General features: G+C 43.3%; 1 protein-coding gene across 4 annotated transcripts in view; it reads left to right on the top strand.

Moving 5' to 3' along the window:
- The window catches only part of depdc7a (DEP domain containing 7, paralog a), a 56655-nt gene that overhangs the window by 10688 nt on the left and 28900 nt on the right, over nt 1–17067 (top strand). For all 4 annotated transcript variants that reach the window (XM_059976098.1, XM_059976099.1, XM_059976100.1 and 1 more), the window contains exons 2-5: nt 2761–3187; nt 4867–4985; nt 6332–6512; nt 14045–14262. In XM_059976098.1, the coding sequence (XP_059832081.1) occupies nt 2761–3187; nt 4867–4985; nt 6332–6512; nt 14045–14262 (945 nt within the window). The remainder of the gene's footprint in view (nt 1–2760; nt 3188–4866; nt 4986–6331; nt 6513–14044; nt 14263–17067) is intronic.

Genomic DNA, 17067 nt, shown 5'->3' with positions numbered 1-17067 from the left:
AGACCCGAGGTTCCTGTACCTGCTGCTCACTGTAGTAGTGAGAAGAGTGCATGGCTTCGATAATGGTGGGGGGGGGGATCCTTGATGGATGCTGCTTTCTTGTGGTAGCGCTCCTTGTAACTGTGCTGAATGGTGGAAGGGGGCTTTGCCTATGATGGACCAGTTTGTATTCTACCACTTTCTACAGACTTTTCCATTCCTGGGCTTTTCTGCTTCCATACCATGCTGTGATGCAACCAGTCCAGATATGTCTCCTGTGCATCTGTAAAAGGTTCGTAAGGGTGTCAGAGGTTACCTGGAGAATGGGGTTGGGAGGAAAAATGAATTGGCCATAATCAAATGATGGGTAAACTTGACGTGCCTAATTCTCCTGCTATGTCTTGAGGAAAATGAAGGATCTCCTGCTCTACTGACAAAAGTTTTAAGATGGATTGTGGCGTTTATCTAGAGTGCATGGTACAGATGAAAGTGGCATCAGCAAGGTCCGTCATTACTGGCCTATTGCAACATTGTTATGCACAATCCAAGCTAGATGCTTGCCTTCTGATCCCTCTGAATCTGGATGATCTCGTTAAGTGGCTATAACTTGATGGCTGTACCTCAGTAATCCAAGAGTACCTTGGGATGCATGTAGTTGCTGACTATACCATCCAAACAGATTACATTAAAGATTCTGCAGAGGGATAATGTCACTTAAACTGGTTGGATCATTAGTGGAGAAATGGGGCATTTTGGATTAACTCCATGCCCTTAACCCAAATCTAGTACCTATTTGATATATTGATTTATTGTTGGAAAGAAAGGCAGCTGCCTAGATGAGACTAGGGTTGGATTCGGCTTAATGTTGGCTTGATAGAAGGTTCTTGAGTATCATCTGTGGTCCACTTAACCTTGGTTCCAATCCAAATATTTTGAGTGCAGAATATCTAGTCTGACTGTATCAAGGGAGAACAGTACTTGTGTAGTTCCATCAGGATCCAAACTTCTTTTGAGAAGTCGTGCATTGTTCCCAGGCCCTCTGCTTAATGGCTTTTCACAAATGTTGACTATTTAGTTGCCTCTCTGCTGGTTGAGATCTAGCTATTTGTGTTTTTACTTTTTTTTTCCCCCGACAACAATGATGACACTTCAATGCACTACTGTGGTTAGTAACACACAAAATAGAGGAACTCGGCAAGTTGGGCAGCATTTTTGGAGGGGTATAAAATAGTCAACATTTTGGGCCAAGACATAGTAGGCACACAACTCACTAAGCCTACCATGTATATCTTTGGAATGTCAGGAAACTGGAGCACTTGGAGGAAACCTGTGTGGCCATAAGGAGATCATACTAACCCTAATCAGTGATCACTGGTGCAGTACAGCAATGTATTAACCACTACACCACCGTGCTGTCCTTCTTGATATACTACTGAGATGGATGATGGGCTATGATACTGAGCAATGCAGCAAACTTGAAAATCCAAATTTCCAATGATTACCTTTTAAATTCTCACGCCACAAACAGTACTACTTGTAATGAAGGACATTGCACTCGGGTGTTTCAGAATATTGAGATTGTTGAATGTCCTATTTTTATCCTTTGTTCCTGATGGAAATGATATTGGGGAAATCCCAATGTAGGAAACTATCTGCCATCCAAATGTTTTTCCCTTTTTAATAAACTTACTGGGTGGCTTTGCTGAAATAGTTATGATCTTATCAAAAAATCTTCAGGTGGCTTTATCAAACATTGGAAATTCCCCTTCATAGTATTAATCAGAATCAAGTTTACTATCACTGATGTAGAATGTTTATGGCAGCTGTACAGTGCAAAGGCTTAAAATTTTTAAGTTACTAAGTAGTGCAAAAAAAAGTGGTGTTTACGGACCATTCAGAAATTTGGCAGAAAGGAGCAAGTTGTTTCTGAACCATTAAATGTTTTCAGGCTCCTGAACCACATCCCCGGTGGTAGGAATGAGAAGAGAGCATAAAACCTTGAGGTGGGAGCTGAATCAGGCCATTTGGCCCATTGAGTCTGCTCCACCATTTCATCATGGCTGATTTATTTTCCTTCTCAGCCTCAATCTCCTGCCTTCTCACCATAAAATTTGACACCTTTTCTAATCAAAGCTATCAACCTCTGGCTTTGACATATCCAACCTCCAACTTATAAACAGAGTTGCTGGTGTCCATTCATGATTGTGTCAATGTTGGGGCCCAGGGCAGGTACTTGGATCCTGACACCGAGAACTGGAAGCTGCTCACCCTTTCCACTGCTGACATCTTGGGGGTTGGGGGGGGGGGGTGCGCTGTCATTTTTCTATGGACATTTACAGGAAATACATATAATAGAATTGATGAAAAACTCTACCTAAAACAAAAGGCAGATAAACACCAATGTGCAGAAGTGAGAACATAACTTGTAAAGAGTCCTTAAGTCTAGGCTGTGGATTAGTTCAGAGTTGTGTTGAGTTACCCTCTCTGGTTCAGGAGTTAAATATCTGTAGGGTTGTAACTGTTCCTGAACCTAATGATGTGGGACCTGAAGCTCCTGTACCACCTCTCTGATGCAAGAAGCAAGCATGGCCTGGATGGTTATGCTCTCTTGCAAGGAGTGCTGCCACAAATGTGCTCAATAGTGAGGAGAGCCCTGCCAGTAGACTAAGCTGTCCACTTTCTGTGGTCTTTGGTTCCTGGCTATTGGTATTACCATACCTGGCTGTGCAAAGGCATATGTTTCAAGAGTTGCCTTTGCTAACTTTTTCCTTTTTTTTCCAGATTTGCCAACTGTTCATCCATTCAGAGCAACTCGCATTTGGTGTAATATAATCTTCACCCTTCAGTCAGAAGTGGAGGTTAAACGACGCAGACATAATCTGAAGTCCCACAATGATTGCTTCCTCGGCTCAGATGCTGTGGACATTCTCCTGAGTCACCTTCTGCAGAATAAGTACTTTGATGCTGAGATCACACGACCAAAAGTGGTGAGACTCTGCCAAGCTTTGATGGACCATAAGGTGTTTGAAGGAGTCAGTACAAAACTCTTTGGCAAAGTTAAGAAAGAGTGCCCTTTTGAGGACAGTAGCTACAGTTTATACAGGTTTACTACAATGCATAAGTGGATTGATACTGTGAAAGAGAACTCTGACACTGCCTTGTCTCCTCAAGCACAACTAACCTCTCGATTCAATGGATGGGCTGGCAGGTAAGGTCATTTAGTCTCTGCAGTGGAGGGTACTTGTAAGTAAAGGAACTGTATAGAAATATGCACAGAATCTGTTTACCAGGCCACTGTTGAATTCATCTGCTGTGTCCAAAGCTCCTGATGGAGCCTTCACAGTATATTGGTAAGACCCTACGTAGATTGGGGGAATGGCTTTGTCAAACAACCGCTCCATCTGCAGAAAAGCATAATTTACCAGTGGTCAGCCATTTTAATTCCATTCCCATTCTGATGTGTTTGTCTACTGCTATGATAAGGCCATTCTCTGATTGGACGAACAACCTCATTCTGTCTGGCTAGCCTCCAACCTTATAGAACGAACACAGATATCTCTAACTTGCTGTAGTTTTTCCCCTTCTCTTCCCTCTTTATTCCCCACTCTGACTCCACTCCTGCCCTTTCTTCTCACCTACATACTAATCAACACCCCCCCATCCCACTAGATACCCTCTTTCCCTTTCTCCCATGGTTGACTCTCCTAGCAGATTCCTTCTCCAGCCCTTACCTTTTCTACCCATCACCTTCAGCTTGAGTCATCCCCTCCACCTACATAGCTTCAACTATCATCTAGCTTTCTCATTTCCCCTCCCACCCACATTACTCCAGCTTCTTCCCCCTTCTTTCCAGCCCTGAAGAAGGGTCTCAGCCTGAAAAGTTGGGTGTTTATTAATTTCCATAGATGCTGCCGGACCTGTTGCTTCAGATTTCCGGCATCTGCAGAAACTCTTGTTGTTCACTTCTGAAAGTAGCTGCCTACTTAATTTTGTAACTGTTGTTAACGTGCTTCTTAATTCTTTCAGGTTTATTATCACTGGCATATGTTGTGAAATTTGTTTTTGCAACAATATTTCAGTGCAAAGAAACGTACAGAAAGTGAGGCAGTGCTCATGCATTTATTAACCATTCAGAAATCTGGCGGAGGGGAAAAAGCTGTTCTTGAAGCATCGTGTGTGTCTGTGTGTGTGTCTCTGTTCTGGCTTCTGTGCATCCTCCCTGATGGTAGTAATGAGAAGAAAGCATAATCTGGGTGATGATCAATTCCTTAATGCTAAATTTCTGAGGCATCGCCTTTCGACAATGTCATTGATGCTGTGGAGGCTAGGACCCATGGTGGAGCTGGCTGTTTATAACCCTCTGCAGCTTTTTCTGATCCTGTACAATAGCCCCTCCATATCAGATGCTTATGCAACCAGTTACAGTGCTCCCCAGTGAATGTCCCCCTCATCACCTGCCACATGTGATGGAACAATTGTCTCCCTATTTTTCGTTATGCACCATGGTTCTTCCCCACTGAGCTTCTTGCAGTGGCAACGTCTCCGGGCTAGGGTAAGCTATGCAATTTCCTGCCCAAATGCACTCATTTGCCCAACCTTTAATCCTACCAATGAACTGGCATTTAGAAATATAATCTCAAATGTGCTGCTTTTAATTAAACCCTTGAGCAAAGGTGTTTTCAGAGAATTGACTTTGTTCTTCTTGACAAGAGTTTTGCTTTGCCTTAAATAATTAAAAATGAAGCAGACAAACTCTTTTTCCTTCATTCTACCCATTTTTGTCATATTTTTAGCACTGAGAAGATTTGAAAAATATGAATGCAATGGTATTATGCCAGTTTCTGGTGCTGAGCTAACAATTTTAACAAATTAAAATTTTGTTTGTAGGCCAGTTAACTTTCCCACATCAGATACAAGCTCTGACCATTCAATAGTAGAACTGCTTGATAACTTGAGTTTAAAACCGGTGAATTCTCGTATTGAAACTTCACGTCTGCCTCCAACAGGTAAGTGCCTCTTGGTGTTGAATAACAGCAGCATTTTAGACTCAATGACAAGTAGACTTGTTGCTGTTGACCAACAGCCTATTTTTCCAGCTGGTCCAGACCTTGCTGTAAGCTTTGGTCTTCCTCACATCCATAACAATCCTAATCTTGGTGTCATCAGCAAATGTGCTGATCCATTTTTTTACCACATTATCATCCAGATTGTTGATGCAGTTGACAAAACCAAAATGGACCCAGCACCAATCCTTGTGGCAAGCCACTAATCACAGGTCACCAGAGATGTAACTATCTATTAATACTTCCTGGCTTCTTCTGTGAGGCTAAAGTCTAATCCAATTTACTATCTCTCCCCACCCCCCGGATGAATCCCAGTGACTGAAACTTTTCCAGACTCCCATTTGGAACGTCAAATACTTTGCTAAAGTCCATGTAGACAACATTCACTGCCTTATCTTCAACTTTCCTGGTAGTTTCATCAGAACTCTAGAAGATTGGTTAGCCAAGACCTACCACACACACATCCTTATTGACTATCCCCAATCAGTCCATCTTTCCAAATACATATAAGGGACCGGATATGTAATGCCTTCCAATAACTTGCCCACTACTGACATCAGGCTCATCAGCCTGTAATTTCCTAGCTGATCCTTGGGAATTTGCCATGTCTGATGACAGATGCAGCACAGTAACAGACCCTTCTGGCCCAATGAGCCAATCACATCCATGAGACCAATTAACCTGTAGGTCTTTAAACTGTGCAAGAAAACCAGAGCACCATGTGGAAATCCACATAGTCATGGGAACAACATTTACACTACCTACAGGCAGCGGCAGGAACTGAACCCAGGTTGCTGGCACTATAATATCATCACACTAACTGCTGCACTTCTGTGTTACCCAGCTATAACATCACACAAGTCCAAAACAAACTTGACCCTCTGTCCTAGTTAACAATGAACTCCTGCGGAACAGGACTCGAGTTGCCAGCAGACAAGGAAGTTGACCCAGCACATGACCATAAGACAAAAGTAGAACCAGCCATTTGGCCCATCAAGTCTGCTCCACCATTCCATCATACCCTTCTCTCTGTAACCTTTGACACTCTGACAAATTAAGAACCTATCAACCTCTGCTTTAAATATAATGCCAGATTAGGAGCCTGATGGTTGTAGGATGATGCTGTTCCTGAACTTGGTAGCGCGGGGCCTAAAGCTCCGGCACCTCCTGCCTGATGATAATTGCAAAGCTTTTGAGCAGAAGGTGGGGCTGGTTTTCAAGCTCTTGTTTGAGATTCAGTAACATTTCTGAGATGGCTGCCATAAACTCTTTTAATTTCCTTGTTGCAGTCGTCAATGAGATATGGCAGGAACAAACAATGTTGCGTCTCCTGCAGCTTATTGAGCTTCCCGTCTTAGACTCGCTTCTGGACAGAAAAGAGCACAGGACAAAATCAGAGAATTCAAGCAGCAGTGTGGTTACCAGTGGCTTATTGGATCGGGAAATCCTCAAGGCTTTTGGAGATTCTCAGTATGTATTTATAATAGCTGCCAGTAATTGTTGCATCCTCTGCATAATCAATCCTAAAGCTGTGGCTTTGTTAAAGTTCAAAGTAAATTCATTATCAAAGTACATGTGTCACCATATACAACCTTGAGATTCATTTTCTTGTGGGCATTCACAATAAATCTACAGAATAATAACTATAACAGAATTGATGAAAGACCACCCTACTTGGGCATTTGACCAGAGTGCAAACTGAGCAAGTACAATAGGAAATATAGATAACATGAGATAAAGGGTCCTTGACATGGAGTCCATTAATTGTGGGAACTTTGCAGTGATGGAGCAAGTGAAGTTATCCCCCTTGGTTCAAGAGCCTGATGGTTGAGGAGTATTAACTGGTGGTGAGTCCTGAAGCTTCTGTACCTCATTCCTAATCGCTGCAACAAGAAAAGGGCATGTTCTGGTGGGGAGTTGTGGGCCATTTCCACTACTTTTGTATGATTTTTTTTTGGGCTTTTTTGTTTAAGGGCATTGGAGTTTCCATACCAGTTTCCACTGGTGTTTGCAAAGATCAGTCTGGTTGTTCTAAGGACAATAAATATGCTAGAAGGAATGGAATTTGGAGCATTGTTGGATTGTCCAGTGAAAATGTAAACATATTTGCTTTATTTATTCATGTGCATCGAAGCATACAGTGAAATGTCATTTGTGTCAAACAAAATCAGCAAGGATTATGCTGGACAACACAAGTATTAGAAACATAGAAAACCTACAGCACAATACAAGCCCTTTGGCCCACAAAGATATGCCGAACATGTCCCTGCCTTTGAAATTACTAGGCTTACCCATAGCCCTCTATTTTACTAAGCTCCATGTACCTATCTAAAAGCCACTTAAAAGACCCTATTGTATCCACCTCCACCACCGTTGCCGGCACCCCATTCCACACACTCACCACTCAGAGTAAAAGAACTTGCCCCTGACATCTCCTCTGTATCTACTTCCCAGCACCTTAAACCTGTGTCCTCTTGTGGCAACCATTTCAGCCCTGGGGGAAAAAGCCTCTGACTATCCACACAATCAATGCCTCTCATCATCTTACACATCTGTCGGGCCACCTCTCATTCTCCTTCGCTCCAAGGAGAAAAGGCCAAGTTCACTCAACCTATTCTCAAAAGGCATGCTTCCCAATCCAGGCAACATCCTCATAAATCTCCTCTGCACCCTTTCTATGATTTCCACATCCTTCCTGTAGTGAGGCGAACAGAACTGAGCACAGTACTCCCGAGTGGGGTCTAACCAGGGTCCTATATAGATGCAACATTACCTCTCAGCTCCTAAATTCAATTCCACGATTGATGAAGGCCAATACACCTTATGCCTTCTTAACCACAGTCAATCTGCACAGCTGTTTTGAGTGTCCTATGGACTCAGACTCCAAGATCCCTCTGATCCTCCACACTGCCAATAGTCTTACCATTAATACTATACTCTGCCATCATATTTGACCTGCCAAAATGAACCACTTCACATTTAACTAGGTTGAACTCCATCCGACACTTCTCAGCCCTGTTTTGCATGCTATCAATGTCCCACTGTAACCTCTGACAGCCCTCCACACTATCCATAATACCTCCAACCTTTGTGTCATCAGCAAACTTACTAACCCATCTCTCCACTTCCTCATCCAGGTCATTTATAAAAATCATGAAGAGTAAGGGTCTAAGAACAGATCACTGAGGCACTCCACTGGTCACTGACCTCCATGCAGAATATGACCTGTCTACATTCACTCTTTGCCTTCTGTGGGCAAGCCAGTTCTGGATCCACAAAGCAATATCCCCTTGGATCCCATGCCTCCTTACTTTCTCAATAAGCCTTGCATGGGGTACCTTATCAAATGTCTTGCTGAAAGCCATATACACTAATTTACTGCTCCTCCTTCATCAATGTTTTTAGTCACATCCTCAAAATTCAATTGGACTCTTAAGACACAACCTGCCCTTTACAAGGCCATGCTGACTACTCCTAATCATATTATACCTCTCCAAATGTTCATAAATCCTGCCTCTCAGCATCTTCTCCATCAACTTGCCAACCACAGAGGGTAAGACACACTGGTCTATAATTTCCTGGGCTATCTCTACTCCCCTTCTTGAATAAAGGAACAACATCAGCAACCCTCCAATCCTCCGGAACCTCTCCCGTCTCCATTGATGATGCAAAGGTCATAACCGGAGGCTCGGCAATCTCCTCCCTCACCACCCGCAGTAGCCTGGTCGTCTACATTTTGTCTGGTCCTGGTGACTTTTCCAACTTGATGCTTTCCAAAAGCACCAGCACATCCTCTTTCTTAATATCCACATGCTCAAGCTTTTCAGTCTGCTACAAGTCATCACTACAATCAGTAATATCCTTTTCCATAGTGAATACTGAAGTAAAGTATTCATTAAGTACCTCTGCTATTTCCACCGGTTCCATACACACTTTCCCACTGTCACACTTGATGGGTCCTATTCTTTTACATCTTATCCTCTTGCTCTTCACATACTTGTAGAATGCCTTGGGGGTTTTCATTAATTCTGCCCACCAAGGCCTTCTCGTGGCCCTTCTAGCTCTTAATTTCCTTAAGTTCCTTCCTAGTAGCCTTATAATCTTCTATATCTCTAATATTACCTAGCTCTCTGAAATTTGTGTAAGCTTTTCTTCTTGACTAGATTTATTATAGCCTTTGTGCACCATGGTTCCTGTACCCTACTATATCTTCCCTGTCTCATTGGAACATACCTATACAGAACTCTACACAAATATCCTCAGAATATTTGCGACATTTCTTCCATACTTTCCCCCGAGAACATCTGTTTCCAATTTAAACCTCCAATTTCCTGCCTGGTAGCCTCATAATTCCCCTTTCTCCAATTAAATGCTTTTCTAACTTGTCTGTTCCTATCCCTGTCCAATGCTATTGTAAAGACAGACATACTTTATTGATCCCGAGGGAAATTGGGTTTCATTACAGTCGCACCAACCAAGAATAGTGAAGAAATATAGCAATATAAAACCATAAATAATTAAAGAATAATAAGTAAATTATTCTAAGTGGAAGTAAGTCCAGGACCAGCCTATTGGCTCAGGGTGTCTGACACTCTGAGGGAGGAGCTGTAAAGTTTGATGGCCATAGGCAGGAATGACTTCCTATGACACTCAGTGTTGCATCTCGGTGGAATGAGTCTCTGGCTGAAAGTACTCCTGTGCCTAACCAGTACATCATGGAGTGGATGGGAGACATTGTCCAAGATGGCATGCAACTTGGACAGCGTCCCCTTTTCAGACTCCACTGTCAGAGTCCAGTTCCACCCCCACAACATCACTGGCCTTACGAATGATTTTGTTGATTCTGTTGGTGTCTGCTCCCCTCAGCCTGCTGCCCAGCACACAACAGCAAACATGATAGCACTGGGCACCGCAGACTCGTAGAACATCCTCAGCATCATCCAGTAGATGTTAAAGGACCTCAGTCTCCTCAGGAAATAGACGGCTTTAACCCTTGTAGACAGCCTCAGTGTTCTTTGACCAGTCCAGTTTATTGTCCATTCGTATCCCCAGGTATTTGTAATCTTCCACCATGTCCACACTGACCCCTTGGATGGAAACAGGGGTCACCAGTGCCTTGGCCCTCCTCTGGTCCACCACCAGCTCCTTAGTCTTTTTCACATTAAGCTGCAGATGATTCTGCTCACACCATGTGACAATGTTTCCCACTGTAGCCCTGTACTCGGCCTCATCTCTGTTGATGCATCCAACTATGGCAGAGTCATCAGAAAACTTCTGAAGATGGTAAGACTCTGTGCAGTAGTTGAAGTCTGAGGTGTAGGTGAAGAGAAAGGGAGACAGGACAGTCCCCTGTGGAGCCCCGGTCCTGCTGACCACTCTGACACAGTTTTGCAAGCACACATACTGTGGTCTGCCAGTCAGGTAATCAATAATCCACGACACCAGGGAAGCATCCACCTGCATCACTGTTTGCTTCTCACCCAGCAGAGCAGGGCGGATGGTGTTGAATGCACTGGAGAAGTCAAAAAACATGATCCTCAGTGTTCGCCGGCTTGTCCAGGTGGGCGTAGACACGGTTCAGCAGGTAGACAAAGTGGATAGTATTATGATCACTTTCTCCAAAATGTTCTCCCACTGAGATCTGACACCTGACTTGGTTCATTTCCCAATACCAAATCAAGTACAGTCTCTCCTCTTGTAGGCTGATGTACATACTGTATCAAGAAACCTTCCTGAACACAACAGACTCCATCCCATCTAAACCTCTCGCTCTAGTGAGATGCCAGTTGATATTTGGGAAATTAAAATATCTCATCACGACATTATTATTATTATGCCTTTCCAGGGTCTGTTTCCCTATCTGCGCCTTGATATCCCTGTTACTATTAGGCGGCCTATATTTTAACAAAAAAAAACACCTAGTAAAGTTATTGACCTCTTCCTGTTCCTAACCTCCACTCAGAGACTCTGTAGACAATCCCTCTTTGGCGTCCACCTTTTCTGCAGCTGTGATACTATCTCTGATAAACAGTGCCACGCCCCCACCTCTTTTTGCCTCTCTCCCAGTCCTTTCTGAAACATCTAAAACTCGGCACTTGGAGTAACTATTCCTGCCCCTGAGCCATCCAAGTTTCTGTAATGGCCACCACATCATATCTCCAAATCCTGATCCATGCTCTAAGCTCATCTGCTTTGTCCACAACACTCCTTGCATTAAAATACACATCTTAACATCTCAAGTATTGCCACTGTGGTGCCAATGGAGCATGTCCATAAACTCACTAACCCTAACGCATGTGTCTTTGCTATGTAGGAGGAAACCCACGTGATCACAGGAAGAACATACACCTTGCAGACAGTGGCAGGAACTTAACCCCAATCTTACAGCTGAGCTAACTGCTGTGCTATGTAATTTAATCTAGTATGCGTCTCAGATAATCAAAGAAATGTCTCTTCTATTTCAGTTAAGCCAAAATGGATGAAATGTGATACCAAAACAACAGTAATTCAGTACCGCTCCTGTAATTTTCCCACAAAACAACTAATCCTTCATTTTTAAGGAGACACTTAAAGTAGTATTGATGAAGAGCCTGAAATGTCAATTCTTAATTCCTTTCCAAGGATGCTGCCTGGCCTGCTGAGTTCCTCCAGCATTTTGTAAATATTACTGATGTAATACATGCCATTCTTCCTGAGACATCTGGTCACTCTCCACCAGCAGTTGCTGAGAGTTAAATATTCTAATTTAGTCTTGGCTTTTAAAAATTCCAAGCTTGTCTTCTATTTCAATCTGCCATGCTTGTACCCCCTGGATTGTCTCCTAGAGGAATTCTGACCTCTAGAACACTGATTTCCAAGTCCCAGAAGTATAGACACGCCACTGAATTGCCCACCTGCTTTTATCCATTTTGATCTCGGTCCCTTGCTAGGGGTCTCATGTAAAGTATTTGGAAGCATTAAGTGTATAAAAGTAAAATTGAATGGGATTGTGCTTAAAAATTACAATTATTGCTATCAGAAAAGACCAGGCATTTGGGCTTTCTGAAAGAAAGTGGAGATGGCCTAATAAAATGTTGTTCAATGGTAGACTTAAACTTGTGACTTTAAACTGTCACCAAAAATCCAACAAGAGATTTGGGATTGCATTACCTGGTATGGTTAATACATGAGCCTCCTTCCCAGAGGGAGTAGTAATGACATTCAGCAGACATGTATTTTTTTTAAAAAAAAGAGTGAGGTAAGAGTAAGTGGAGGAAAGCTATGGAGAAGTTGTGTGGGAGGAGTTTATGATGCTTGGTCCCCAATTTTTGATTTTTTGTGCTGAGAATTTTGTGCATTATAGGAGGGAGAGAATAAACCTCTTATAGCAATCTTATAGCAGTATAGATTGGTATCTATACTGCTTTTTAAGTCTCAATTCTGTCTTAGCTACTTGACTTTTGCAGCTTTGCTTTTCCAATTTTGTTCTATTAACATAAAATGATTGTGAAGCAACAAGTTTCATAAGAATCTTATGAAACAAGAATCTTATAGATAAGGTAATCTTATAGCAGTAGGCTAGGTTTTCAGCAATGTCCCTAATTTCTGGGATATCTACATTTTTAGATCTTTAAAAAATTTTGTGCAATCACCCACAGCAAGATCTCATCTTGCAGAGGATGGGATTTTGAAAGTGTTTTGCTCATGTCAAGAGTAAATTTAAATATTGGCTTTTGGGTATTGATGTTGGTACCAGGGCCAGGATTTATTCCCCATCTCTAGTTGCTTTTGCTGGTAAACTGCAGTCCATAAGCTGAAGCCAGTCTAAGAGTCTGGTCCCATGACATGGGGGATGTACCCAGGATGTGGTGTTGGACTATATTGAAGCTGTGTGCCCACTGTCCTTCCAAATTGCTGGGAAGCTTAGTGAGAAACTGGTGCCAGCTATGGAAACAAGACTTCTGATGTTCTGAAACTAGATGCGGTGTTAGGTGAAGGGGTTTGGGTAGTGGGGAAATTAGAATTGAGTTTATTATTAACATATGTCACAATTGTTTTGTAGCAGCAGCACAGAGCAATACATGTGTGATGACAAATGGAAGTAGAGCAAAAGTAAAATAGAGGTCATGTTCATGGACTATTCAGAAATCTAATGGCAGAGGGGAAGCTGTTCCTAAAACATGGACTCATTGCAGAGGAGGTACAGGAGCTTGAAGGCACACTTGGAGTAGTAATAAGAGGGCATGTGGTGGGGGTCCTTAAGGCAGCACCCATCATTAAGTCATCACCTTTTGAAGATGTCCTTGATGGTGGGGAGGCTCGTGCCCACAATGGAGCTAACTGAATCTACAACCCTCTGAGTAGCTTCATCTAATTCTGTGCATTATTACCTCTATAGCAGGCTGTGAAAGTTGTAGGGCTCTCTTGTGGTCTGTCTGAAGGAATTTGCTAGTCTTGTGAGGGGCTAGTTATGCTTCTCTGTACACATCCACATATTGAATCCTGAAGTTCAATCCACCGTTTTTTGGAAGTCGAGAGGCATGAAACTTGTTGCTTCACAATCATTTTATGATGATAGAACAAAATTGGAAAAGCAAAGCTGCAAAAGTCTAGCTAAGACAGAATTGAGACTTAAAAAAAATAATGGTGGGGTGTCATGTTCTGCCTTTGTACTCCATAGATTTAAAAAAAAACCTTGCCTTCAAACTTGTAGATAAGTTGACCAGACAACCTGTATTTGAATAATGTGACACCAAGAAGCTTCCAGAAAGAGACGGGCGACAAACTGAACAATTGCATATACATACTGTGGCTACTAGGAAACATACTAAATAGTTACATGTGTAAGTAGGCATTTAAATACAAGCAGGCAATTATTAAAATGCAAAGAACAATAATTATAGTCTAATCCTACATAGCCTTGAAGAAAAAGTAAAATTGCTGCTGGACCAAAGTTTTAAATTGACTAAAGCTGACCCTTTATCAAAGGCTACCTAATCTTTACACTTTATTCCTTCCACCAGGGATGATGAGTGGCTGTCGGCTACAATTGGTTTACTGGAGTATTTCCCAGATACCACAGTAGTGGAAATCAGTAGGAACTTTCCAGAACCATCCTGTGACATAGACCAATGTAAAATGGTGCTTTTTGATGCCATTGCTAAATATTACAGCCAGACCAAAGAACCTCTCCTTACCAGTGATCTCTTTGACATCCACACAGGAGTGACAGAACTTATTGGTATGTATAACTTTAATTACTGACATTCCAGTGCTTTTAAAATAGGCTCCATTTATATGTGCAGGTGCTAGGAGCTTAGAAGTAATTTAATATTGAAACGGTGAACTGTTTTACTGTAGTTACACAAATGGTCTGTGTTTAGGAGGATGATCCTTTGAAAGTTATTGTGAAGTTCCCAGGTGTGTTTGCAGTGTTACGTACATGCAACCCTGTAAAAGTATCAGCAATAGAAACACCGAGTCTGGTTTTGCTGTTAATGAAACACTATTTTATTAGTAACTATGTAATACAGTAACTTAAACCAGGTAAATCAAAAGTTAATGGTATTGTGCATATATAAGTGTAAATCAAGCTTTGGTGGTAAGTGATAGTCTTATGATATGTTTTTAATAAAAAAAATAATTCAGTTCAAATGCACAGGTTAATTAATGAGATGTTTGTAATCCAAAGGCGAATGTTGTAAGAAGGCAATTACGTCAATATTCTAGATTCCATGACAGCAGTACAAAATAACAATAGCAGTAGGTTTTTATCCCTGAAGTTGTTCCACTCCACACACGTAATATCACCGACAGTGATCTTCAAAGAATATCCTTTCAATGCAAGTGGTACCACATCCAATTCAGCTCGGGACATCCCAAAGTGGTGGCCACAGGATACTCAAACAGAATCCACGTGTGGATTATCACCAACTGTAGCTTATCACAAAGGGCACCATCTTTAAGGAAACTACCACCCAGGCAAGGGTTGACACACCACTAGATTCCACAGGGTTACCCCAATCACACACTACGTGATAGTCACTTATCCAGTTCCACGACATACAAAATAACTCCAACAGTGATTTGCCATGGAGTGCCTTTCTTCAGTTAAATACCACACCTAAAGGGTAAACACACATGTGGTATTCACAAAGGTTTTCCCCTCACCAGAGAACCCACTCCTGTGGATTAACTAAGTGACAATCACACTTTCACAGCCGAATGGAAATAAACTCACCCTCATGGGCTACTTAGAGTAATTTATCATTTATTTCTCTCACTCTTGCGCTCTCTCTCCCATGAGTACATTTCCCACTTTGCTCAATATAGCCTGTTGAGCATTCTTGTTATTCCAGCTGACTCGAAGCTCGTGGGGTAATGATCCCATGTGAAAACAGTCCAGCTTGCCTGCAGTGGTCTCCAGTTCCCAGTGTACACTCTATAATTGAAGTGCAGTTACGGTTTGGGGCAGAAATCCTGGCCCATCTGTGGATGACATTGTGCTTCCTACACTATCTCGTTGGCCACTGAAGGTCCAGTAAGCTGGAAGTTTAAGTAGTGCATGATGATGAGGGACTGCCTAGGAAAGGGGATAGATGTGAAGTTAATCAGAGGCATTTTGTTCCTCTTCAGAGTTCAACAATGAATGATAAGTTAAGCTTCAATGAACTGCCTCAGTTTTAAGTTCTGCTTTAGTGTAAAACCTAAGGCTATAAAGTGATGCTGCATTTAAGATTGGAGGGCAGTCTCTCAATATAAGGATTGTAGCGATGTGCTGAAATAACGAAACGCAGTTGGCAAGTTGTTTCGAGACTAGTTTGTTCAAACTTCGCGGAGCTGGCATTTAAATCCCTAGAGCCCGGGCGGAAATGATGTCAGAGGTGCATTACCAAAGTCTCCCCCTGCGAGCTGGCTATTTGTGAGCCGGTTCACCTGCGCAGAAAGTGGGTCGCCACATAACCCCCCCCCAGAACCAGTGATACACCCTCCAATGTCCACAGTCTGGATTGGACTCTGTTTGGGAGGTCTGTCTCTGCGCCGCGGTGCCTGAACCTCGACTGGCTGTGCCAAGTCCACATGGGCTGGTTTGAGTTGGTGCACCGTGAAAACCTCCGCTTTCCCCCCAATGTCCAGAATGTACGTGGACCCGTTGTTGTTGATCACCTTGAATGGCCCCTCATACGGCCACTGTAGCAGTGCCCGGTATCCGCTCCTTCGTACAAACACAAACTTAGTTCTGCAGGTCTTTGGGTACATGGGTCGGGGTCCGTCCGTGCTGTGAAGTTGGTGCGGGGGCCAGGTTGCTGAGCCTTTCACGTAGCCTGTCCGGGACTGCTGCGGGTTCTTCCTCTTGCCCCCGTGGGGCTGGTATGAACTTGCCAGGGGCACGCCATACACCAACTCGGCCGACGAGGTGTGCATTTCCTCTTTGGGTGCTGTATGAATTCCAAGCAGGACCCAGGGAAGCTCGTCCACCCAGCTAGGTCTTCTCAGACGGGCCATGAGAGCCGACTTCAAGTGACGGTGGAAGTGTTCCACTAGTCCGTTCGACTGTGTGTGGTAGGCAGTAGTGTGGTGTAGCTGCTTTCCCAACAGGCTGACCACAGCCTGGAGGTGAACTGGGCGCCTCTGTCGGAGGTAATGTGGGCCAGTACCCCGAAGCGTGCTACCCAGGTTGCGATCAGTGCTGGGGCACAGGAATTGGCAGATGTGTCGGTGAGCGGGACCACCTCTGGCCACCTCGTGAACAGGTCTACCATCGTTGGGAGGTACCGCGCTCCTCAGGACACTGGTAGGGGGCCTACAATATCTACATGAATGTGGTCGAACCTCCGGTGGTTGGGTTCGAACTGCTGCGAAGGGGCTTTAGTGTGCCGCTGCACCTTGGCTGTTTGGCACTGCGCGCATGTTCTGGCCCATTCACTGACCTGCTTGCGAAGTCCGTGCGACGCGAACTTGCTAGAGACCAGCCGGATGGTTGTCCTGATAGACTGGTGTGCCAAACCGTGTATGGAGTTGAAAACTCGCTGCCTCCAGGCTGCCG

The sequence above is a fragment of the Hypanus sabinus genome, chromosome 7 (genome assembly GCF_030144855.1).
Source record: "Hypanus sabinus isolate sHypSab1 chromosome 7, sHypSab1.hap1, whole genome shotgun sequence".
Lineage (NCBI taxonomy): Eukaryota > Metazoa > Chordata > Chondrichthyes > Myliobatiformes > Dasyatidae > Hypanus > Hypanus sabinus.
Note: the sequence above shows the minus strand (reverse complement) of the source record. Positions and strands in the feature narration are given on the sequence as shown.